The sequence below is a fragment of the Papaver somniferum genome, chromosome 9 (assembly GCF_003573695.1).
Source record: "Papaver somniferum cultivar HN1 chromosome 9, ASM357369v1, whole genome shotgun sequence".
NCBI classification, from domain to species: Eukaryota; Viridiplantae; Streptophyta; class Magnoliopsida; order Ranunculales; family Papaveraceae; genus Papaver; species Papaver somniferum.
The window spans coordinates 121,356,351-121,380,219 of NC_039366.1; the positions used below are offsets into that span (position 1 = coordinate 121,356,351).

General features: G+C 36.5%; 2 protein-coding genes across 2 annotated transcripts; one reads left to right on the top strand and one right to left on the bottom strand.

The window, feature by feature from the left end:
• The first annotated feature begins 14,083 nt into the window (after positions 1-14,083).
• On the top strand, positions 14,084-17,426 carry LOC113312509. Its single transcript, XM_026561259.1, has 7 exons — positions 14,084-15,488; positions 15,568-15,620; positions 15,761-15,894; positions 16,068-16,216; positions 16,595-16,663; positions 16,821-16,913; positions 17,008-17,426. The coding sequence occupies exons 1-7, from the start codon at positions 15,416-15,418 to the stop codon at positions 17,424-17,426; spliced, it is 990 nt and encodes a 329-aa protein (XP_026417044.1). The 5' UTR covers positions 14,084-15,415.
• Positions 17,427-17,500: 74 nt separating this feature from the next.
• LOC113313430 (putative ABC1 protein At2g40090) lies at positions 17,501-22,557 on the bottom strand. The gene is made up of 12 exons (XM_026562198.1): positions 22,094-22,557; positions 21,758-21,912; positions 21,406-21,531; positions 21,163-21,258; positions 20,943-21,043; positions 20,727-20,763; positions 20,076-20,294; positions 19,558-19,669; positions 19,343-19,434; positions 19,049-19,228; positions 18,701-18,814; positions 17,501-18,021 (listed from the first exon to the last, which is right to left on the bottom strand). The coding sequence occupies exons 1-12, from the start codon at positions 22,275-22,277 to the stop codon at positions 17,821-17,823; spliced, it is 1,617 nt and encodes a 538-aa protein (XP_026417983.1). The 5' UTR covers positions 22,278-22,557; the 3' UTR covers positions 17,501-17,820.
• Between the last annotated feature and the right edge of the window lie 1,312 nt (positions 22,558-23,869).

Below are 23,869 nucleotides of genomic sequence, written 5' to 3' on the forward strand. Positions count from 1 at the left end.
GTACGCGTACTGGCGGAAATTCACGTCCGTGAAATTCTGTTGTTTGAAGTTTACGAACTCAAAAACCAGTCACCTTAGGTACGCGTACTGGCGGAACTTTTTCATCCGAAAAAGTCTGCTGAGTTTGGAAACTAAAACAAACTCAAAATCTGGTAGCTAAGGTACGCATACCCGTACGCGTACCCAAGCTAGTTGTTTCTCAAATCAGTAGTTCATGGACTTAAAACAATAAATTATAAGGAATGCAATCTTTACAAACCGTGGGTATATTGTTCATGAATTGATTCAAATGAATCAAACCGATTTTGTTTCAATTGTGTTTATGTATAAAGACCTAAGCAATTGAACAACTCTTGAACTAGTTCTTATGAGTCATTTGAACTAGTTATGAGAAATATGAATACAGTTAATATGAAAGCACTCATTTGGCTAACCATTGGTCAACCATTTGTGAACTAACCAACGTACACGTTTAGGTACGGTTTCTCAAACCTAAATAAATACATTTCATGTGTGTGTGACAAGCTAAGTTTCGATCTAACGGTTGAAAGATATTATCTTGGATAAATCAGTTCTTTCATCTAACGGTGATTATTGAATGCTTTGTTACCAAGGTAACTTAGATTGCAAACCCTTATTTGAAAACTATATAAGGAGACGTCTAGCAATTGTGCATAACTAATCCCCACACCTCCTGTGTGATACTAGTTGGTTTGCTAGAGTCGATTCTCCTTTAATCGTAGGTTTCTTCTCGAGACCATGTCGATTAACGACTGAAAGACTTCATTGGGATTGTGAAGCCAGACGAAACTACTTCTCTTGTAGTTGAGCGATCTGATCTTGCCATTTTCTATCGTACGAGTTCAATTGAATAATTGACTTGAGATTATATCTCCAGTAGGGAAAGATAAAAAGAAATCACAAACATCTTCGTCTCATCGTTTGTGATTCCACAATATCTAGTTTCGCTACCATACGATTTAGATTATTGTGAGGTAATTGATAATACTAGGCTGTTCTTCGGGAATATAAGTCCGGTTTATCAATTGGTTCTTGTTCACCTTGATTTTTATCAAAAGACAGAACAAAACTTTTAGGTTTATCTGTGGGAGACAGATTTATCTATCCTTGTAGACTTTTCTGTGTGATACTGATTTGTTTATTAAAGTCTTCGACTTTGGGTCGTAGCAACTATTGGTTGTGGGTGAGATCAGCTAAGGGAATCAAGTGCGTAGTATCATGCTGGGATCAGAGACGTAAGGAGCACAAGTGTACCTTGAATCAGTATGAGATTGATTAGGGTTCAACTACAGTCCATACCGAAGTTATTTTGTAGTAGGCTAGTGTCTGTAGCGGTTTAATACAGTGTGGTGTTCAATCTGGACTAGGTCCCGGGATTTTTATGCATTTGCGGTTTCCTCGTTAACAAAATTTCTGGTGTCTGTGTTATTTATATTCCGCATTATATTTTGTTATATAATTGAAATATCACAGGTTGTGCATTTGTATCGATCAATTGTGAAATCCAACCTTTGGTTGTTGATTGGATATTGATTGATCCTTGGATATTGGTCTTTGGTACCATCCAAATTTATCTCTCTTGTATTTAATCGAGAGTCGCAGATTGCTTGAGTAAGATTTAAATCAAGAGATAGAGATATTAACTCCTTGATAAACTTTTTATTAAGATTGAGTCTGTCTGTCTAGTTGATTATCTTAAAAGTATATTAGAGTTAGTCCATACAGATTGCTAATCGAAATATTGGGTGAGGTTGTTAGACCCCCGCTTTTTTACTCGGCCTTTGGAGTTTATCTGAATTGGGGATCCAATTTTCTTCCTATATATTTGTGTTAGCTCCATTTTTCACTTTCCAAACAAAATATCCTTAATAATACTTGGGCCTTTGTATATACTTGTCCAAATCCAGGAAAGTTCATAGTTTCATGTAGGTTCCATGGGATTAGAGTTTTGAAAATATTTTGCTTCGAGTAGTTTCACCCATAATGGATCTTTTTCTGTCATTAGCCTACTTGTCAACTTCGTTAAGAGAGTTATGTTGAATTTATGAGGATTTTTGATACCTAGACCCCTTGCGATTTTAGCTTGCATATGCTAATCCACGCTTTTATATAACCTCATTTTCTTTTTGTCTCATCTTTATTCCACCCAAAATATCTTTGTATTCTATCCTAATTTGGTAAGTCGGATAAGCTTGGAGGATGGATTGAATTAGGACTTTCCTACCCGCTTGAGATAGAAGTTTTGTTTTCCAACCTTGCAATGTCGCATAATATCTATGGAGAAGGGGTTCAAATTTTTCTTTCCCATTTGTATTAAAGAAAATAGTTGTGCCAAGATATCTATCTTTCTTTGTCATCAAGGGAATTTTTAGGATATTCGCTATTATTTTTCCATGTCTTGGATGAATCTTAGGCCTAAAATAGATTCCAGATTTTTGGAGGTTTACCATTTGTCCCGTGATTTCTCCGAAAGTAGATAAAATATCCAGTAATTTTTTTTGCTTCTCCCAGGTCTGCTTTAGTGAACAAGAAGCAATCATCTGCGAAGAATAGGTGTGATATTGTTGGGGCATGTTTATTTATTTTACTCCTTGAATTTTTTTTATCCTCTGTTGCTTTTTCAAGGAGTCTTGATAAGATCTCCATGCAGATAAGAAAGAGGTAAGGGGATATATAGGGGATCACTCTGTCTAATTCCTCTAGAAGTCGAAAAAAATTGGGTCTGGAGATCCATGAAGAAGAACGGAGAAATATGTGGTGTAAATGCATTGTAAAATAAGGTTAACCTAGGCGTCACAAAAGCCTAAAGAAGATAGGGCTTTCTTGATAAACATTCACTCTACCCTATCAAAAGGTTTAGAAAGATCTATCTTTAAAGATAAAAACCTTTTTTAGCTTTGGAAGTTTTCATCGAGTGTAGGAGTTCATGGGCGATCATTATGATGTCGGTGATTTGTCTCCCTGGCAGAAAAGTTGATTGATTGGGCGAGATAATTCTATTTAGAACAGGTTTTATCTTGCTGGCTAGGATTTTAGAAATAATTTTATTGATGGTGTTGCTTAGGCCGATTGGTCTAAAATCTGTCGGAGTTTGTGGAGTAGAAGTTTTTGGAATAAGAGTAATATACTAGTGATTAAACTCGTGCACCATCTCCCATGTCCTAAATAATTCTTGAATATAATGAATTATATCCGGACCTATGATTTCCCAGTTTTCCTTGAAGAAACCCGGGGTTAGACCATATCTCGGTTAAACTCACCAAGCATTGGTATGTCAAGTTTGGTTGTCATATTTTAGTGTGTCAAAACTCATCTAAAGTCACTTGATTATATATTAAAGTCAACTTCGTTTAGGTTAGACTAGAAAGTCTAGGAATATTGAGACATACAAGTATTACTCCGAAGACCTGAAGAATGTGAAGAAGTAACGAACTACAACGACGACATCATCCTTCCAATTGAAGTTAGTAATATTGACTTGAATTGTCTCATTCCTAATGTATATTTCAAGTCGTGCTATATTGAAAACATAACTACGAAGCTGTATATACTGTACATATTGTATAATGCTCTAGTGATGTGACATGGTCATATTTGTATGATTTTAGAATTAGGGAATTAGACTACGAAGTATAACGCTTATCTTTTGAACTAACATCGACATAATCTTGTATATATTGTTATGATTATGTGAATGGGTTACGGTAAAGATTTCATCCTAGGAAACAATATTTTACATTTGTTTAAAGGAAGTACATTCATGAACTTACTTCATGAATCAAAAGGGAAATCATTAGGCTTATTGGTTCGACTATTCATTGCAAATATTTGGATTACCAATATGTGTGAGATGTTAGAACCGATCTTAACCTTGGTATAACTAATCACAATGCCTGACTTATGATTTGGTATGACTGGTTTTTATTAATTGGTGTAACCAATCCTAAGTAATCACCATGATATGGTATGATCGATATTTGTGATTGGTGTGACCGATCACAGAGTGTTGTGTAATCGATCCTTGTAATTGGTAACCGGTCCTGGTATAACTGGCATGGAAAATCCCAAGCAATACCATGGGAATATGGTAACAGGTCCTGGTAACTGATGTAACCGGTCCTAGTAACTTATGTGGCCGATCACAAGTTCTTCCATATTGAGGTATAACCGATCCTAGTGATTGGTAGAACTGATTGAACCCATGTATGTGATTTGATTAATCACATAGTTATCTTGGAATACGGGTCAACCAATTCTAAATTTTTTTGGAAGTGTGGTATAACCGATTCCAAGAATGTAAATCCATGTAAATATGAATAGGGATTTACGGTGAAGAGATGTCAACATACTTTGAACACGCAAAGTAACTCTTATCATTTATTTTTCAAAGATATTCCTTAGTACTCAAGGATATCCTGTGCCGAGATAAATTAAGAATCTTTTAATTAAGATTTTTGGTTTTATATGCTTTAATTACCAGCAATTAAATGCATATCTCTAGAGAATAAAAATTGGTAATGTGCATTTACTAATTGGAGATTTCGGAAATCTTGGACAAGCATTTATTGGAATTAGGAAAACCGAATCTTACCGTTCATTGCATATCTTGAAAATATTTTCGGTTTTGGAAATTCCTTGATGTCCAAACATCCTTGGTCTATAAATACCTAAGTTTTCATTTCTAGCAAACTATCCTAAGAGCTAGGCAAACTTCATTCTTGTTGTCTCTGGTAGAGCCGTCTATTCGGAGAGGAAAGTATCCTAATTAGGTGAAATCTCTTACGACCTCTCGTTTAAAGACTTCTGTGTGATCAACAAACTCTACAAGTATTGTTGGTGGAAAACTTGATAATTGCAGTATTATTAGTTTTCGATTGATTTGATTGACTAACGATTGTAGAAACTATGATTGCACCTGGTTTGTTTATTCTTGAGAATCTTCTCTTCTGATATAAGATTCACTCAAAATAGATAGAAGTATCGACGGGATCTTTAGAACTGTTGTTAGATCTAAAGACATCTTGTGATAATCCATTGTTAACAGACTCAGTCATGTGCGTGATTGATCACAAGAGATTCAAGTGGTGTTGTGCAGGTTATTGAATATTAAAGAATATTTGAAGACGAAGAAGATTTCTTATTGGTTTTCGTATCTTGTGAATTTGTGTGTACAAACCTTGATCAGCTGGGAATCAACTAGAATCGGATTTATTCGATTAATTGGTTGCGTGAGATCGGCATTCACAATATATCTCTTTGAGATTTATTTTGATTGAGTGCAAATCTAAACTTAATTATTTCGGTAGTTATTGGATAGATTGATCTAACCAGACAAAGGAGTTTATTAGATTAAACATAAGAGCCTTTGTCAACGACTCATCTACATCTTGTATCAAATACTGATTAGAGTGGTTACCAAACAGATTCTTTCTTTGCTGCTTGGATTACGATCCAAGGGACTTGCTATTCATGTGTGCGACTCTAGAAGTCGAAGGCGCAGGGATACTGAGGGAACTAAGTAGCTAGGGGTAGTCTTCTTGGTCTCAACTATACGAAGTTAGTTTAGATTTTGTATAACGGCTTAATTCTGAGAGTATTCAAAACTGGAATAGGTCCCGGGGTTTTTCTGCATTTGCTGTGTCTTTTACTTTGATTTACGCATTATAATTGTTTACTATAATAAAGTAAAATACACAAACGTAACTCCGATAAACTTGATAGTGATCATATAGAGTTTGGTTATTACCGAACCTATTATCAAGTATCACACTTTGATTGTTGTCGTATTGTCTCGATCTCGTATCCATAGACAATCACGCAAAGTGTGAATATCGAAGTTGTTGTATTATCTCGACTTTGTCCATAGACGATCACACTTGATAAGAGGATTTACAGGTTGAAACAAAAAGATTGTGGTATATTTGGGTACCCTCGTCTTTTCACACAATAATTTTGTCATGCATTGTTATGCATCCAAAATATTTTTAAAAAATATTGTAAATATATACGTCACTTTTAGAAGTGGTTGCATAATTTGTCATACAGTCGAAGAAATGGCTGCATAAATATACTATGCATCCTAATCGACGTATGTGCCTAAACATTCAATTACTTTCGATATTTTCATAAAAGAATTTAAGTTTCATAGTGTTGTTTGTATTCGTTGCGAAGACATCTTTGAAAGCTTTATAATAAGATAAATTTATAAAATTTCAGCATACGATTTTCATAATAATGTTAATAATTGTATGTTTAGGGATAATTTTGAAATTACCTTGGCCATTTGGAAATAGGAAGAAAAAGAAAAGGAAAAAAAAGTAACCTAAAAAGAAGAAAAGAAATGGGTACATGTTGTAGGGCTTTATCCCGTGGATGTGCGGTCCAATATAGTAGCTAGGGCCTTATTCTTATTGCATATAAAGGACTATATCTATGTAACATATACTTCCTCTAATGAATAGAATCTCCTTCTCTGCTTGTCTCTTTATCTTTTTCATCCACTGCAATACGTTATCAGGCACGAGTTCTACCCTGCGGCAATGAATTTTGATTTTTTTCTTTTGGGTTGCTATCAAATACACTGCGTTGGAATCAATGGAATCGTCATCGTCAAATCAGATAAGTTGGATCTATTTTGTCCTATTTTTTTTCGTTTCTTTTCTTTTCCCTAGAATCAAATCACTAGAAATTAATTTGATTTTTTTAATCTATTTTTTACCATATTGATTGATTAAAAAATAAATCTATACCCTATGCCATGATCTATATTTTTCTTTTCCATAATCTTCTATTTTGTTCAAATCAGTAATGTAAAAATTGTTTTAATTTAACAAGAAATTATGGATTATTCTGATTAATTCATGTGTAGTGAGGAATTACTTTGATTATCCTTTTTTCTCGTGTAGTGTATGCACTAATCAATCCTCTTTTTTTTTTGCGTACTGTGTATCTATGCACTAATCAATGAGGAATTACTATTATACTTTGATTATTCTATTTTTTTGGGGTACTGTGTATGCAGTAATCAATCAGTAATTACTATTACTTTGATTAATCTCAATCATTTGTAGTCTAGGTGTAATTTGCTTCCTGATCTAGATTTAGATCCGTGGAATCTGGTGGGGAAGAAAGTCCGTCTGTTCACGTTCCGTGAAGAAGAAAAAAATCTCGGGTCCAGCCCTGTCCTAACCGGCCGGTCCACACAACCCGACCCGGTCCATCCAACTCGACCCGGTCCAGACACCCGGTCCTGCTTAGCCGACCCGCTCCTGCCCAGCCGACCCAGTCCGGTTTAGCCTGTCCTGTTCTGCTGCTATCCTGTTCTGTTCTGGTTTTTGGCCGTGTACGATCAAGGTCGTTTCGGTTCTGCCTATGTATGTTGGGAACCAAAGTTTGAGGTATGTAACTAATGGAACATCTCTATTGGGCTTATTTATTTGTTTTTGGAACATTTTTTGTTGTCTTAGATAAGTCCATATTATATAAAGGGACAATTTCAATCTTGAATATGATATTTGTTATAGTTGAATGGTGTTTTTTTTGTTTAATTGGTTGTACCAACTCAATTACAATGCATCCATTTTGTGTTTAGAAGTACTTAAACACCATTACTTATTGGATACTTGATATTTTCTTCCCAAATTTGAAATGTTCTGTGGGATGCAATCCACTGGATCGACTATTTTCAAAAGATACGTTGCAAATAAAATCACATGTATTCCAAATTTTGTGGAAGAACTCACAAAAGATGATATGAGTCAGAAAATTTCTATTTCTCTACTTCATCCATGATACTAACGAACCAGTATATTTAAAATAAGACAACAAGAGAACTATCTTTAGGAATCTACTCAACCTAAAGTAATTGGTTGACATGTGTAGTGAGATTCTCTTGGCCTATTGAGATAAAGAAATTTCTTAAATTAAGCTAAATGTAGCAAAATTGAAAATGGAAAGAACCCCGAAGTAATAAGGGTTAGACGTAATGACTCATATAAAGCATGTGAAAAGGGACATATATACCATGAGACAAAAATGTATTTTTTCCCAGTAGTAATGACACCAAAGTACATGTATCGGCTGAATATGGGATGAAGCTAAGATGTAATTCTAGCTCCCATCATAAATGAAAGAGTTGGAAATGCACCTGGTCATAGGTGTTGATATATACAATGTAATGTGTGTATCATAGTAGCAACCAATTTTCACTTTGACTTTAATGGCAACAAGAACTTTGTTGGGCCAATTGACTATCTTATTCTGTTGAACTAGATCCAATATCTGCACCTATGGAATGAAAACGCGAGACATAAATTCTCTAAAGCACTTGAGATATATTGGGTGAAACGTAATATATATTCAGTCTAAAGTACTTGAGTTGAATCCAACTTTTATTGCGTAATAAGGCCACGCCACTTATTAAAACTCTCAAGACCCAAATGTCTAACTCATAGTTGTTTTTCTTCCACTAGCTTAAGGAATTTAAACTAGTTGTTGAACTATTTCCTTATAATGTGACTACGAGGATTGAATCATCGAGCACAACGCTGCTCAAAGATTTGTGTTCAAGATAGAACAAAGACGTCACAAAATCTCTATATGTACCGAGAGATAATCACACCTTGTTTAAATTCCAAAGAAACCCATGTAAATGGATATCATGTGAATCCTGACTGTGATTATAATGTAATTGATTGCATCTTTTATAGTGACGGTATGTATTTGGAAGGAAGCATACTTTAGAGAGACTAATGAGTCAATTTAGTGAAATGTAAATCACTATATTATTAATTTGGATTATTGAATCCATATTGACTCTGACGATGACTTGTTGGAAATTGACTCATACAGAATTTGACATAACCATAAAGGCACTTTGTTTGTAACATGATGTTTCGTTTTGAAAGGACTCATACGTACATCGATGTGTTTGAGTGGACGAGACAACGGGAAAAAGATTCACCGAATGCGAAGTAACGACATTTCTCTCAACAAGTGTTTTCTAAAGTACCAGATGCACAACCCCGTCCTCCCTCCCATTATGCTTTTAGGTAAGAGAGCATATCACTCATTTTACAAAGTCTTCAGTAAAACAGGATCGAGACCATCCTAAGATGCAAATGGTAAATAATCCATATTACAAAAATAACAAGGCGAAATTTAGAAAAATATTCATGCGGAATGCGGACCATTAAAGTGACTTATGGCTCTGGTGAATGTTTTGACATTTTGTACTAGTTATAGTTCCTAAGAAATTTGCGTTTAAAAACTCCTAGCACATATTACACAATACAAAGTGCAAAGGCTCACCACCCTTATTAATGCTAGAGAATTTACATCAAAAGGACTTGATGAATATTACATGTTTAATAGGATCAATATAGAGCATCTTATACCCAATGGTCTCGCAGAGGCTACCATCAAAGGTTACAGATGGTGCCTAAGGAATAGGTTATGCGTACCAACCTATCTTTTATTGCTTTGGGGATATGCAATATTACACGCATCTTACTTAATTCGTTTTTAGAACCCAATATTAGTCAACATTTTCTGCGTACCAGTTGGTAACTGGATTTAAGCCGGACATCCGTGTTCTTACACATTTTTGGTTGCACTAATATGTGCCATTACGACTCCACATCGTACTATGATGGATCTTCAAAACTGTTAAGTAGTTATGTTGGAAATGAGTTCCCAATAATTATCCGCATTTTAAGACTTTTGGCAGGAGATATCTTACCGCTAGATTTGCGGGTTATCACTTTAATGAGACAGTCTTCCCGTCGTTAGGGGGGAGATAAGAAAAAGTATTTTCTAAGAAAACGACAGGAATTATCGTGGTTTGTTCCCACTGTGTCTCATATTGATTTTTGTACTCCACAAATGTAAATGTGAAGTGATAAAGAATATTCGATTTTCAAAATGTACATTGATGTTGCTAAAGTGATGAGATCACACATACCAACTGAAAACCTACCTGCAAAGTTACAAATTCTTAATACGGGATATACACCATTGTTGCAACTACACTCAGTGGAAGTGTGGTTGAGGTCGTGGCTCCATAAAGGAAGTTGGAGAGACCACTTGGTTCGATCAAGCCTCACCTAGAAAGGAAGTATGTGAGTAAGGCACAACTTATTTATATCATCAGAAATCATCTCATAAGATTGTCTCTGAATATTTCCATGAATCAAACTGGAGGACGCTCCGAAGTTTTAAATGATTTCAGAGAATATTGAAATCCTGACGGATTATGAGAATGCATATGAGTCAATGAAAGGATCGTGCGTGCACAATGATGATATAATCCATAAATAGTTGCTCCAAAAGTAGAGCACAATGAGATCGAAACATGTTTTATTTTGATTAATTTCAAATAAATAGCATATTTGGCCTACGCAATCCAGGCAGAACTTAGTTCTTTGACAAATATACGGGTATTTAGTGTGGTAGTGCTAACCAGCCTAGTGTAAAGCCTGTGGGACATACGTGGTTATTTGTCGTAAAGTGTAGTGAGAAGAACGAGGTCTTAAAGTATAAAAAATCACTTTGTGACGCGAGGTTTCTCACAAACTCCTGGATTGCTTACACTTTTGAGCATCATAATGTTCAGTTAATTAGTTTACTTGGTAGTTTCAAAAGAATTTGAAACATAGTAGATGTGGTTAATATCTCTGGAGATTTAGACTCAAAGATATTTGCAAAAGTGCATGACGGCATTTTGCTTCCCAAGTCGAATGACTCTAAACCACGGAGTGTGTTTGCAGTTACACTAGAACACTCACTTATTGATTTAAACAATCAGGCGAATGTGGTATACCCGTCTAAGTGACTATTTGATTGGTAAGGGATAAACAAGTAAGGTTTCGTACCATGCGTATTAAATAAGTTCCTGATTCAGAATTATAGCTATCTATGTCGACGGTATGGACATGATAAGTACTCTTAATGGAATAAGAGATCTTACAAGCTATTTAAAATCTGAATTTGAGATGAAAATCCTGGGAAATCTCGATCTTATCAATGTTCTAACCTAGAAGACCGAGCTTGTGGTATATTATTCCACCAGTTTGTATATGTCCATTGTCAAGAAATTTAACAAGGACATGCATCATGCTAGCACTCCCATGATTAGTCGAGTTCCAAATGTACATAAATGACCAATTCGTCTAAAGGAAGATGACGAAGTTTTGTTGGGAGATGAACTTTCCTTATCTAAGTATAATAGACGCATTATTGTACTTAACATAATGTACTCGGCCAAATGTTACATCCTCAGTGAACTTGTTAGCTAGATATAGCTCAGCGCCAACACAATGTCATTGGAATGGTATAGTGAATGTAATCATGTACTTCAAAATAACCATTGACATAAATTTATTTTATCCCTGCAAAGACATAAAAAGGAATGCTAAAGAAAGTGCAATTCAAAGGTTGTTGACTATAAAAGAACAACAGTATCTTCTCCAACGAAAGTAATCAGGGGAGATATGGTAGACTATTTTCTAAGTCATTACCGATATTCAGTTCGAAAAGTACATGACTAAAGGAACTGTTTAGAACAACTCTGAAAGTAATCAGGGGAAGATGCCGACATCAGAGGGAGGATCCAAGGATATGATGTCGACATATTTTACTTCGAAATTGAAGATGTGTTGTACTCTTTTTCCCTTCGATCGAGAATAGTTTTTCCCAAAGAGTTTTGTTACTCGACAAGGTTTTTAGCGAGATAACGCTAAAAACATCAAGTATGTTGAACGTTACAGACTTGAAGATCGCGTTGATATTACTGAAAATGTCTGAATCAAAGAAATGAAACGCGATAGTCTGTTAAGCAACGTAACTTCTAGAATCAACAACATGGTCTTATAAACATTCAAGTCACCAAAGTAAAGTGTGATTAAACTCCTTTTGACTGCATTAGACTAATGAAAATTGTCTGACATCAGGGGGAGCATCTAATGGTGTATTGAACTATTTTCCTTCACCGAGATTGCTTTTTCCCACAGGGTTTTGTTACTCGGCAAGGTTTTTAATAAGACAACAACAAACACCGGGAATGTCATTTCCCAGCTAAGGCTATTGTCTTTCCCACGTGGATTTTCTTCCTTAGGAGTTGTGAAGCAACTAGTCAACTTCAACAGAGCAAAGTGATCATCTGCAACAGATCACCTTTACTGGCATCTGTCATGTTGTACTCTTTTCCCTTCGTCGAGGTTTTTATTCTACTGGGTTTCCCTTGTCAAGGTTTTAATGAGGCAATGTATACGCACCTAACTGTGTTCTAAGTTTAATTAATATTTTACTCTTTTTCTTTAGTTCAGTTTCTGTCCCACTGGGTTTTTCCTGACGAAGTTTTAACGAGGCAATTAACTTCGGTGGTATTTAAAGATCTTGTTACATGTGATGAACTACATGTAAAATACGAGACAACATGTGAAGAGTTGTACGAAGGTTTTGTCCCACTGGGTTTTTCTTTGTTAAAGTTTTGATGGAGAAATTGTCTTTGACAGAAGAGAGCTACATTTGAAGACCTACATCCGAAGCACTGTATGTGAAGTACTACATATGAAGTTCTATTGGACCGCACAAGGGGGAGTGTTGTGGGGCTTTAGCCCATGGATGTGCGGGCCAATATAGTAGCTAGGGTCTTATTCCTATTGCATATAAAGGACTATATCTATGTAACATATACTTCCTCTAATGAATAGAAACTCCTTCTCTGCTTGTCTCTTTATCTTTTCCATCCACTACAATAGTACATTATTTATATGTCCCTACTTTTGACACCCAATAAATATATCCTTATACAACAATAAATATGTGTCTACTTTTTAATAACCTTATCCATTTAAAATTAGATTACCTTAATACCCTCACCCATTTAATATTTTTCTTTATTTCAAAATGAAACAAATTTCTTCCTCTACCACTTCACCACCACCACTAGCACCGCCAACATTCAACTATCATTCCACTACCACCGTTCAACGACCACCACCTACCAACCGCCACCACCACTAATATTCCAACACCACTCATTCATCGCCACCATTACACCACCACAAGTTCCTCCACCACCACTAGTTCGCCGTCGCCACCATCACTAGTTCGCCGTCGCCACCATCGCCGCCACCACTGGCTCGAATATTTTTGTATCAACAATAGTAGTTGATCCAAATAAAAATATAACCAACAGTAGAAGTTGATCCAATTTAGGGGATCAACAATGGTAGTTGATCCAAAAAAAAAGGATCAACAGTAGAAGTTGATCCATGTAAATGGAGTGAAATTGGCGTGATTCGAACACGCATCATCTGACATGGAGTCAGTCATGCTACCATTGCACCACAAGTTCAACATTTGAAGAAATTTGCTTGATTTAAACTACAAGTATGATTTAAACTACAAGCATGATTATACTAATCCAAGAAAATGTTGTCAACAATAGGAGTTGAAAGGATCAACAACAGTAGTTGATCCCATAAAAAATTGGATCAACAACAGGAGTTGATCCCATAAAATGGATCAACAACAGTAGTTGATCCCATAAAAAATTGGTTCAACAACATGAGTTCATCCGATAAATGGATCAACAACAGTAGTTGATCCATAAAAAATTGGGTCAACAACAGGAGTTCATCCGATAAATGGATCAACAACAGTAGTTGATCCATAAAAAATTGGGTCAACAACAGGAGTTGATCCATAAAAAATTGGGTCAACAACAGGAGTTGATCCATAAATGGGATCAACAACAACAATTGATCCCATAAAAACGTATAAACAACAACAATTAATCATCACTTGTAGCTTCATAAACAGCAATCCAGACTTCATAAACGTATAAACAACAACAATTATCTCCAATCCATTCTGACATACATTAGCAGCAATTCAGTTATACTAAAACACAAACCCATTCCTCCACCGGCTGCAGTTTCAGATCCACCAACAGAACCATCAACCACCATCTATAATCCATAGCAGCAACCACCAGTTTCAGTATCAATAATTTACCAAAAACTAAAAATCAAAACTTAATGATACCAGTTTCAGAATCAATAATAACAAAAAAAATCAAGTTAAATCATAATATTGAATCGATATTTGGCTTCAATGAATCGAACATGCAAAGATATCTTTGAATCTTCAACTCGAAATTCAAAAATCAAAACCCTAAAAATCAAATCGATCTCTGCATCCGGTTTCGAAATAAATCCCTAACCTAAGATGATGAAGAACAATTAATAACTAGTTGAAATAGAAACAAAGTTATTGATCAATCTGTTGATAGTAGTGGCTGATGCGGCGGAGCTGGTGGTGCTGGGTTTTTTTTTTTTTTGCTCGGTAAATAGATTTGTATATAGAAATGTAATGTACAAAAATTATTGTACGAAACCCAAGTACAAATTACAACCCACAATGATATTTCGAAGTTGAAATGCCTATAAGATCCCAAAATGGAAAACCCCATTACAAAGACCAAAACAGATGAATGTCTATCCAAAACTCATAAATCCAAAGAAAAAATCGAGCCCATATAAATACCTGAGAAACACTTTGAAAGCCCACATATCATATGGACATAAGTCCACAAGTAAATCCAAGTAAACCCTAACATAGGTCTTCCATCACAGTTTGCCGACAACCCCACTGTTGCACCTGCTGCTTTTGCCGATCACCGCCATCTGCTTCCAAAGTCATCTTCCATAACCAAGCCACCAAACGAAATCGTCGCCACTTCTTTCACCTTAAACATGTACCTAATTATGAAATCAGTGATTTCTTTTGATGTTGATCGAAAAAGATGAAATATATAAACGGATTGACAAGACAATCTGGCCACCATAGTTACTGGAACCCCAAACACCCTTTCACCAACTAAATCATTACCCATTGCCGCCACCCTGGAAAAGCAAACTGCTTACTAGATGAACCCACCTTCACCATCAACTGCCGCCATCATCAAACAACAAATTTCAGACTTTCATGACCCTGGTGGTGCTGGTTTGTGGTGGCGGCGACAAAGAAGAAGAATGAAGTTTCTGTATAGAAACGAAGAAGAATGAAAGAAAAATAGGAAGGTTAAATAAGGTAGTATAATAATTATTTTTTTGGAATTTATAATTATACCGGATATTTGTAAAGTTCTTTAAGGATATTTGTGAAGGCTCGTCAGAAGGAGGGACAATAGTTCAATTACCATAAAAAAGGAATCTTATTTCCCGTAATAATCATGTATTTGTCGGACTTGGGCTTCTAGATATGTAACCTTACTATCCAAACCTCGAACTATCGAACTATGTGCTAGACAAGAAAAAGACATCTGATAAATTTCAAAGACCTGTCAAAGTTTGCTCCTTCGGGCATTACACAACGGCAACAGAAAGGCATGGAAATCGCACTCTTCTCCCCATCTTCGATTTTTGGCCACGATGAAGACGATGATGATCAATCCTCTCCACGTAACCTCTATCTCCTTCACTTTGTCTGTCTCTCTACACTGGTGATTTTGTATTTGCTAATGTCATTCAGTTTTTGCAGAAAGAGAGGCTGTCCAAACTTACGAGGAAAGAACCCACAAATTTCCTGAACTGGTAAGCTTAGTTTATAGTTACCCGCAAAAAGAAAACCCAGAAATAACGAAAGCCTTGTTCTATCTCTTTGCTCTCGTTTTTTTACTAGTATATATTGTTTTACTTAGATGTCTATGACGTGCTTGTTGCATTGCCTGCAGGAATTGTCGATTCGGGAATTTACATTCCATGAATTGAATGCCAACTTACTCTGGCCGGGAACATTTTCATTTGCTGAATGTTTAGTTGACAACAAGCCTCGGTTCCAAGGAAGCCGCATCATTGAGTTGGGAAGGTATGTTCCAATAATTCTTTTGGTATTGTTGGAAATCTAGAACTTCACTAATGATTGACATTGTGGTCTAATTCTGAGCAAGGGTCACGGTCAATTTCATTCGATAATCTATTAATATGCTCAGCGGTTAAGTCCTTATCATAGCTGTTAATGATTTATTTTTTCCGTGATAGTGGCACCGGAGCTCTGGCTATTTTCCTGCGAAAATCTTTTGGTGTAGATATTACAACTTCAGATTTCGACGATGAGGAAGTTGAAGAGAATATAGCTCATAATTGTCGGGTTAATGGAATAATCCCTGCTCTACCACACATCCGACATAAGTTTTTATTCATTCTTGTTATGTAAGTCATCAAGTTATACTGTCTAATCAACCTCTTTAAGAACGGATCTCAAATCCGTTGGAAAACTTTTATTTCACCTAAGATAGCTCACGTGAAAAAACTGGCATGATCTGATTATATTCATCCATGCTGCCAGTGGTTAGAATATTAACAATTTTGTGATATTTTTTATGGAGTTGTTGATTATTAGTCTAGGAACAAAACCTGTGAATATCTTGTGAATATATCACCATTTCTTCTACTATATGACCAGAGATTGGGAGAATGCATTTGTGAATGTCAATTCTGTGTGTTTGTAGCTTTGTATTATTTGAGCTCAAGACTTGAGCCTCCTCCTCTTCTTTTTTTTTCAGATTCCTGGGGAGAAACGTTTCCTACCTCTGATCCAGATTGGGACTTGGTCATTGCTAGCGATATCCTACTATGTAAGGTTTGGTGTTTGGTCCCGTTTTGAGTATCATCTGTCTGTGACTGCTGGAGTCTGGACTAATCAAATAAGTTAGACCCTTCATTAAACTAATATAAACATCATTTAGACACTAAACAATGTTCTGTAAATAAATTGTGATTTGATTCTTGTAGATGTAAAGCAGTACCCAAACTTAATCAAGACTCTCTCCTTCCTTCTTAAGTTATACAAACCCAGTCTTAGCAGTCCACAAGATACTTTAAACGGTAAAGTACTAATCAATCTTTAAGTTTCTGAATTCTTGCAAGTCTGCGAAAGCGCTTTTGGGTGAAGTAACATTCTCCTGTGCCATATATGTAGGATTTCCATGTCCAGCATTCTTAATGAGTTGGAGACGCAGGATTGGAAAGGAAGATGAAGCATTGTTCTTCACTGGGTGTAAGGATGCTGGTCTTGCTGTAGAACATGTCGGATCTCGTGTGTTCTGCATCAGCCCTATTGAATATACTACAACTGCCGAAACAAAGAAAGTGAACGATCACAGTAACGCCACTTTTAGTTATGATTCGGTCTTATGGATGGTTGGGAACCATATTCTTTTCTTTTTCTTTTATGTTGTACACTTATTTGATTTGGAGAATGTAGTGTGTAAGACGGTCACCATCAAGTGTTTCATCTCCACTGCTCAGACAATTTTGCAAGGAAACCTAAAAATCTTTACTATTTGCAAGTTCCTCAATAATTTCTTCGATTGGCATTGTGTTCTGTCTGCTATGTAACGAAAGAAACTATCTGAAGACCAAGCCATAAGTGATCACTCGATGTACTCCATCAGTTCTTTGAACCAACAATCTATCCAACCATCTAAAAAGAGGAGATTTATATTCATTTGAATCCCAATTGTTAAATATCCTCAACTCTATTTTACATCAGTAGAATAGAATTACATCCCTCTGAAACAATGTTAGTAATCTCTTGTGTAGTTCACCTTTTCGGCCCACTTTTGGGGTTTATACAAATAAAGAAAGTAAAACGTATAAATTAATATGGATCCCAACCAATGTAACATTCTTCCCGGCCACTAATTAAATGATTGAGATGCCAAGCCTGGAAAGAATAGAGGAGCCAACCTACAAAAAATGGGTAGCTGAAGCTAGGCATTGCCATCGGATTTCAACCTGACAATGCTTTCCTAAACTGCAGAAGCCAAACAGCAATCTGCATACTCATCAGACGAGCTTCCAGTAAAATCTCTTCCAACCATATGGTCAACCCCAATAAGAATGACTTTCTTTGCATCTTTTTTGTCTCCAGCACTGCCTCAGATGAAACCCGTCCTATGATCAAGAATGTCTCAAGTGAAGATCCCTGCAACTGTCAAGAAGAATACTGGTGTCAGTAAAAAAAAGCAATTAAGCTAATGCATGCAAATACATTATATGCAGCAGATATCCTTGACACAAATCCCCACACTAAAAGGGAGCCACCTTGGAAATCAAAGATTTCCCTGTTAGACATCAAACATGTCATAATTTTCAACCAGTGTACTAGCTTGTTCTTTTTCTGTTTATGGAACTCTTCTTTTCTAAATGAAAGGGTGATTGGTAAAAAAAACTCTGGATGTGACTATGATCTCCAGAAGATTGACCTAGCCCAACAGATCCATCAATTCAACAAACATTTGGCCTGAGAGAAACCAACGTTCAGAGGCTAAGGGAGCCGAACTAGGGAAGTGTCCAAAAAACTTCTACTTAGTTAAGGTGTAGTATCAATTTAACACAATCACGGAGAAGAGTGAACCACCAATAAAGTTTTCATGACACAATATGCAGTTATGTTTCTTGCAAGCTGATTCAGCTGAACGTGGCATGTTTAAAAACAGCAACCACTTGAAGATGCAAAAGATGCATTGTGTCATAATTGTAGACGAAATAAAAGAAAAGCAGAAAATATAATATATGTGAAACCCAAACATAGTACTTTGATCAGCAAAGTTGTAACAACTAACTGCTTTTATATAATAAAACCCACTGCAAAGAGTTAGGGCCCGTACCAGTGACCTATTGACTGATCGCAAGCAATCGTTTGTCTTCAGCATCAGCAGAATTACACGCGGAAGTCTCCCCAAAAGGTCGGTGATCTGCGGGAAGTACTCAGAAGCATACATCTGGCGAAGAGAGAGATTCAAAATCAGGACGTTTCAACTACCTAGAAAGGTGTAACTTTAAGGAAATCCATGGTTTCGACAACTTGATATTGATGAACTTGAAAGTCCAGAACGATGCAACTTTGTCATATGTGAATTACATGGTGAGCAGATCATCCGCACTGGCTAAATTCCAAAGATTGTGTTACAATAAGATAGTTTAGCAGAAAAGAAGAAATAAATCTGAAGAAGAACCTGGAGTTCTGAGACATCACTATCAGTGCCTTTTACCACCAAATGATCTGTAGCTGGGTCAATGACCTTATTCCACGGTCTCATTGTTAGAATCCCAGCAAACAATGCATACAGATCATCTCCTGCACCCAGTTTTACGCTATATTCTTTTATTGCCCTAGCATCAGAAAATACCAATGCCTACAAAAACGATAAAGTTTCAGTAAGAGACTGCTTAATAGAAGTGAAGTCGTTGCAGTGCAAACACAGAAAGCACGGAAGTAGTTACTTGTTGGGCCAAGAGCTGACATTTACCTTCCACAATGCAGCATAATTGGTTCTAGTGGCAACATCAAGCTCCTTGTATAAACCATGGTCAAGCAATACTAGTTGTGGTTTTTTTCTACCTATACATGAGCCATTATATGATCAGGCACACAATTAAAAAAAAAAGACCTTTCATTTATGTTTACTTAGTAGATGCTCTTAGAATCAAAATGACATTAATGAACATTGAACAACAGTCTTACCTAGAATACTCCTCTTGTTAGACGGCATAGGTCGAATTAGCAGGTTCGCAGCATGTGGATCACAATGAACAAACCCATGTCTGTAAATCATTTCTGCAAAAGTTTTGCTAACCTGTAAAGTTAGGATACACAATTAAACAGCAGAATCATCACGATGCTAAGAATAATTACTCGTCGACCAAAAAAGCAGTGATCAATACTTCTTTTCTCGGTCCCTTAACCAGGAATGCCTGTTAGGATGTCAACAGTCACCACATCCAAGATGTGTACAGCCTACCAGTCTCATTGGTATGGCATACTACACAAGAAGCAGTGGCAGTGGAAAACCAAATTGATACATAAGGCTAGCCCATTCAAGTCAGACTACCTTGGGTGTTGGTCCAGAAAAGACGTTTAAGCTTCGATAATCGGATTTATTTGATGTGTCTTTCTTTAAGACCTTCATGAACTTAACTAAAGAGTTGCCAAACAGCACATGTGATTTACTAAATCTGCACATATCGAGGTTGATAACTTACTAATTTTGCTACATCACTTGGTTCAATTCCACGCCTTTTAATCTCCTTCACATCACTTACTTGAGCGCCATCAATAAACTCCATGGTCAATAGCTTTGACGTAGTTAAATTCCAGTAAACCTTTGGAGCATATACATAATCTCTCAGATGAGGAGATAACCTCCTGAAGTTATCCAAACACTTCTCACTGTTCTTGGCCTCCACCACGAAATCAAGTTCCTGATAGACAAAAACTTAAAATTTAAAATCATGTTGTAAGAAGATACACAATAATGGAACCAAAATAGATGGAAGAATTTCTGTATTCAATAAGGTGAGTGACCTATTTTGAGATATTTGCAGGCTTCATTTATATTTTATAGTTATGCCCCCATTTTGCGAATAAGACTGCACACAAAATCATGTATATTTCTCTAATTTGTATTACTGTTTAAGGACAATTGGAGTTTAATTTTCAAATGAATGTTTACAAAAGAGATGAGATCGAACGTTGATGTTCTATTCACAACTGAAATTCCAAATTTGCATCAGCTTCCCATTTTCTATAAAGAAGTTTTGATTGTCCTGTACTACTGCAAAGAAAGTATTAAGTGAACCTACATGCAAGAACTAATTGTATTATTGTGTTTGAAAGCATTAAAGCACACTTGCCTTCGGCAAACTTTCACGCATTTCATCAACCAACCATCTACATTTGCAAAAAGAAAAGAAATCATGATTAGCGAATCCAGAGAGACAATACATTCACATGCTGACATGCATGTACACCGATAGGCATGCAGCTGATTATGTATGCTAATCTGCTGCTTCTTAAAACTAGAAACACCTAAAGCCTATGACGAGAATCAACATTTAAATAAGTAGTACCTGTAATCAAATGAAGGGAATAACCAATGAACAGTGTTGAGAATCAATTCAACAGTGGCGTAGTCTGCGGACGCGGTATCTGTCATGTGAGAGTGTTGAACCTGGATTTGGAGGTAGCAAAAAAATGGGATGGAAAATATTTATACATTTGTACCCATTGAAACCAGAGAGTACAAACACAACTTATTAACAAAATAGATCAATATGACATAATCATAACCTTGACAGCAACTCTTTGGCCGTCACGAGTGCGAGCATCATGAACTTGTGCAAGGGATGCACTTGCCAATGGGACAGGATTAAATTCTTCGAAAATCTGCATAAGATATTTCATTCAGTATAGAACAAATGCACATCACTATACCATTCTACTATCTAAAAGGACCAACCTACAAGAATGGAAGGAGTAAAACACCCAAGTAGAATACGAAGACAAACACACGGAGAACGAAAAATAACTTACATCTTCTGGCATCGCTCCAAGCTCTTTCTTGAAAAGTTTACATACTTCATCATAAGAAGAAACTGGACATCTGTTCAACATTGATTTTCTCATTGTCTTGACGTACTCTGGAGGAACCACATAGTCCTACAAAAGAAAGCATATAACATACAGAGCCCATAAAGAGGAATTCCACTATCCGCATTGAGCTACAAAGAACCCTCATGTAGTTTAAGGGTGTACTGAGAAAACCCCGATATCTTCGAGCTTGTAACGCAAACATAACACATAAAAGATTAACGAAATTCAGCTGGGAACAATTGACTCGATTAATCTTTCTAATTACAAATGAAAAATATATAACTGAACATACCAGCTGACTAATGTGCTGACCAATCTTGATATAAATCCCTCCATTTCTAAAACATAGTTCTTCAAGTCTACGGGCAGAACGTGTATGAACTTCGTGTTTAATTCTCTCCCTTTCAGCACTCTTCTCCGGAAGTCCCAACAAAGAACATTCATAATCTAATTACATAAAACATAATTTGAAAATTCAACAACAAGATAAAATATCTTAAGAACTTCACCAATTAGAACATCAACAACACCCATTTTAAAGCCCTAAATAGACTTTGGACTGTGATTTCGTAAAAGAGAAACTAACCCTAATCCAAACAAAAAACAGCGACATTGAAAATAGACTAACCTAACGCGATGGTGGCAACAGTAAATGAATCTCGAACGAGACGAAGAGGAACAGCTGTGTAGATCTTAAAGGTAGTTTCTGGATCATCTGAGGTTGCAATTTTCGCTGCTGCAATTCCACCACCAACAGTGGTGGCTAACGCCCCTGCCTTTGCAGTAGTCCGCAATAGAAATCCCAAAACCATTTTTAAGAAGCTTCCGCCCCAGATGGTTGAGGGCTTGGGGGAAATTGAAAAATAGTTGAAAGTACAGTGGAAGAAAGAGGAAAAGAAGGCTGTTAGTTGATTTTCTATTCAACGAATTTCAGGTGACTCGTCGGATCTACAGCGCGCACCAAGCTAACCGGTAACAGCCTTGTTGGCTGATTTCTGTGCATAAGCTTATGCGGTGGCGGTGGGATCATCGTTTCTTGGGAACTAAGCTGCTAAATTTGGTTTTACTCTTTGGAAGAAAGGGCAGGTAGGATGATCTACGACCCCCAACAACAGCTGGTCATGACATTTGAACCCTAAAAAAAGCGAAAAAGCTAGGGTTTCACGTGGTTGGGCTCCGGTTTTCTCTCCCTCAAAATTTTCTTGGCGTTCACAAGTTTTCTTTTGATTTTGCGCTCTAATGGCGCAAAATCAAGGCAATAATCCACCAGTTTTTGTTAATAGTTATGATAATCAATCAACAAAGATAGGGAAAACTATCTATATCCCTAAGAATTCTGCTGCTAACCCTAATGCTTCCGTGTTTGGAAGGCAGCTCGAAGAAGATGGAGTTTCAAACCCTAACGCTGCAACTCCTGAAGCGTTTAGGAATCATGGTGCAAACCCTAACGCTGCTATTCCTACAGCGTTTAGGAAGGTGATGGGGACGGATTCATGGCGGTCTAGGAAGGAAGATGGAAATCATAACTCTTTAGGAAACCGGTGATGATGGTGTTATGGAAGGATCCTATGCATCTATATTAAAGCGAAGAACCATGTTTTATCAAAGATTGATGCCGAGACTCTTTCTCACCCCAATTTTCTTCAACAAATAATGATGTTTTGATCAAATCCCACGAGACACTCATACAAGGATTAAGGCTGTGTGGAGATTCAGCTTGGTTGGTCGTTTGGTTTTTTTCAAAACCCTAAAATTTGATGATGTTAAAAGAGAATTATTGAATCAATGGAAGCTATCTGGTTCGGTTCAATTTATTCCATGGAAGAAGGGATATTTTGTTATTAAACTAGACAATGAATGATCGTAAACGTGTAAGCTATGATGGTCCATGGAAGATTCATTCTCCAAACGGAATTCAACAGCTTAAAATTCATCCATGGACACCTATGTTTGATCCTGGGAAAGATAAGATTACTAGAGCTGCAGTTTGGGTTCGTTTCACAGCTTTGCCAATGGAGTTTTGGGATGAAGAGACGATTTTTAGGCTGGCAAGAGGGCTTGGTAGGCCGGTTTCGGTTGATCCGCGTACTTTACGCCATGAATATGGTTACTTTGCTGCAGCCCTGGTTGATATAGATTTCTCAACCTTTGAGACGAATTTTGATTGATGGTGAAGAGAATGATGAAATTTTTGTTCAGGAATATGAAATTTTAAACAGGCCTAGCTTTTGCGATTATTGTAAATCTATTGGCCATAAAAAATCTGATTGTAGAACAAAAAAGTTTGATGATTTGAAGGATAGGGCTGAAGTTGAAACTGATCCTGAGATTAAAAAAGCAATTGAGGCGGATATGGATGATCTTAAGAATTTTTGGCAAAAGGAACGAATCCCTAAAGGTAAGA

Coding starts and splice junctions, on each gene's coding strand:
- LOC113312509 (XM_026561259.1), top strand. CDS start 15,416: ATGGAAATCGCACTCTTCTCCCCATCTTCGATTTTTGGCCACGATGAA. Junction 15,489..15,567: donor TGATGATCAATCCTCTCCAC/GTAACCTCTATC, acceptor CAGTTTTTGCAG/AAAGAGAGGCTGTCCAAACT. Junction 15,895..16,067: donor CGCATCATTGAGTTGGGAAG/GTATGTTCCAAT, acceptor TTTCCGTGATAG/TGGCACCGGAGCTCTGGCTA.
- LOC113313430 (XM_026562198.1), bottom strand. CDS start 22,277: ATGGTTTTGGGATTTCTATTGCGGACTACTGCAAAGGCAGGGGCGTTA. Junction 19,670..20,075: donor CAAGTGATGTAGCAAAATTA/GTAAGTTATCAA, acceptor CTAACTTTACAG/GTTAGCAAAACTTTTGCAGA. Junction 18,815..19,048: donor GTGATGTCTCAGAACTCCAG/GTTCTTCTTCAG, acceptor TCTCTTCGCCAG/ATGTATGCTTCTGAGTACTT.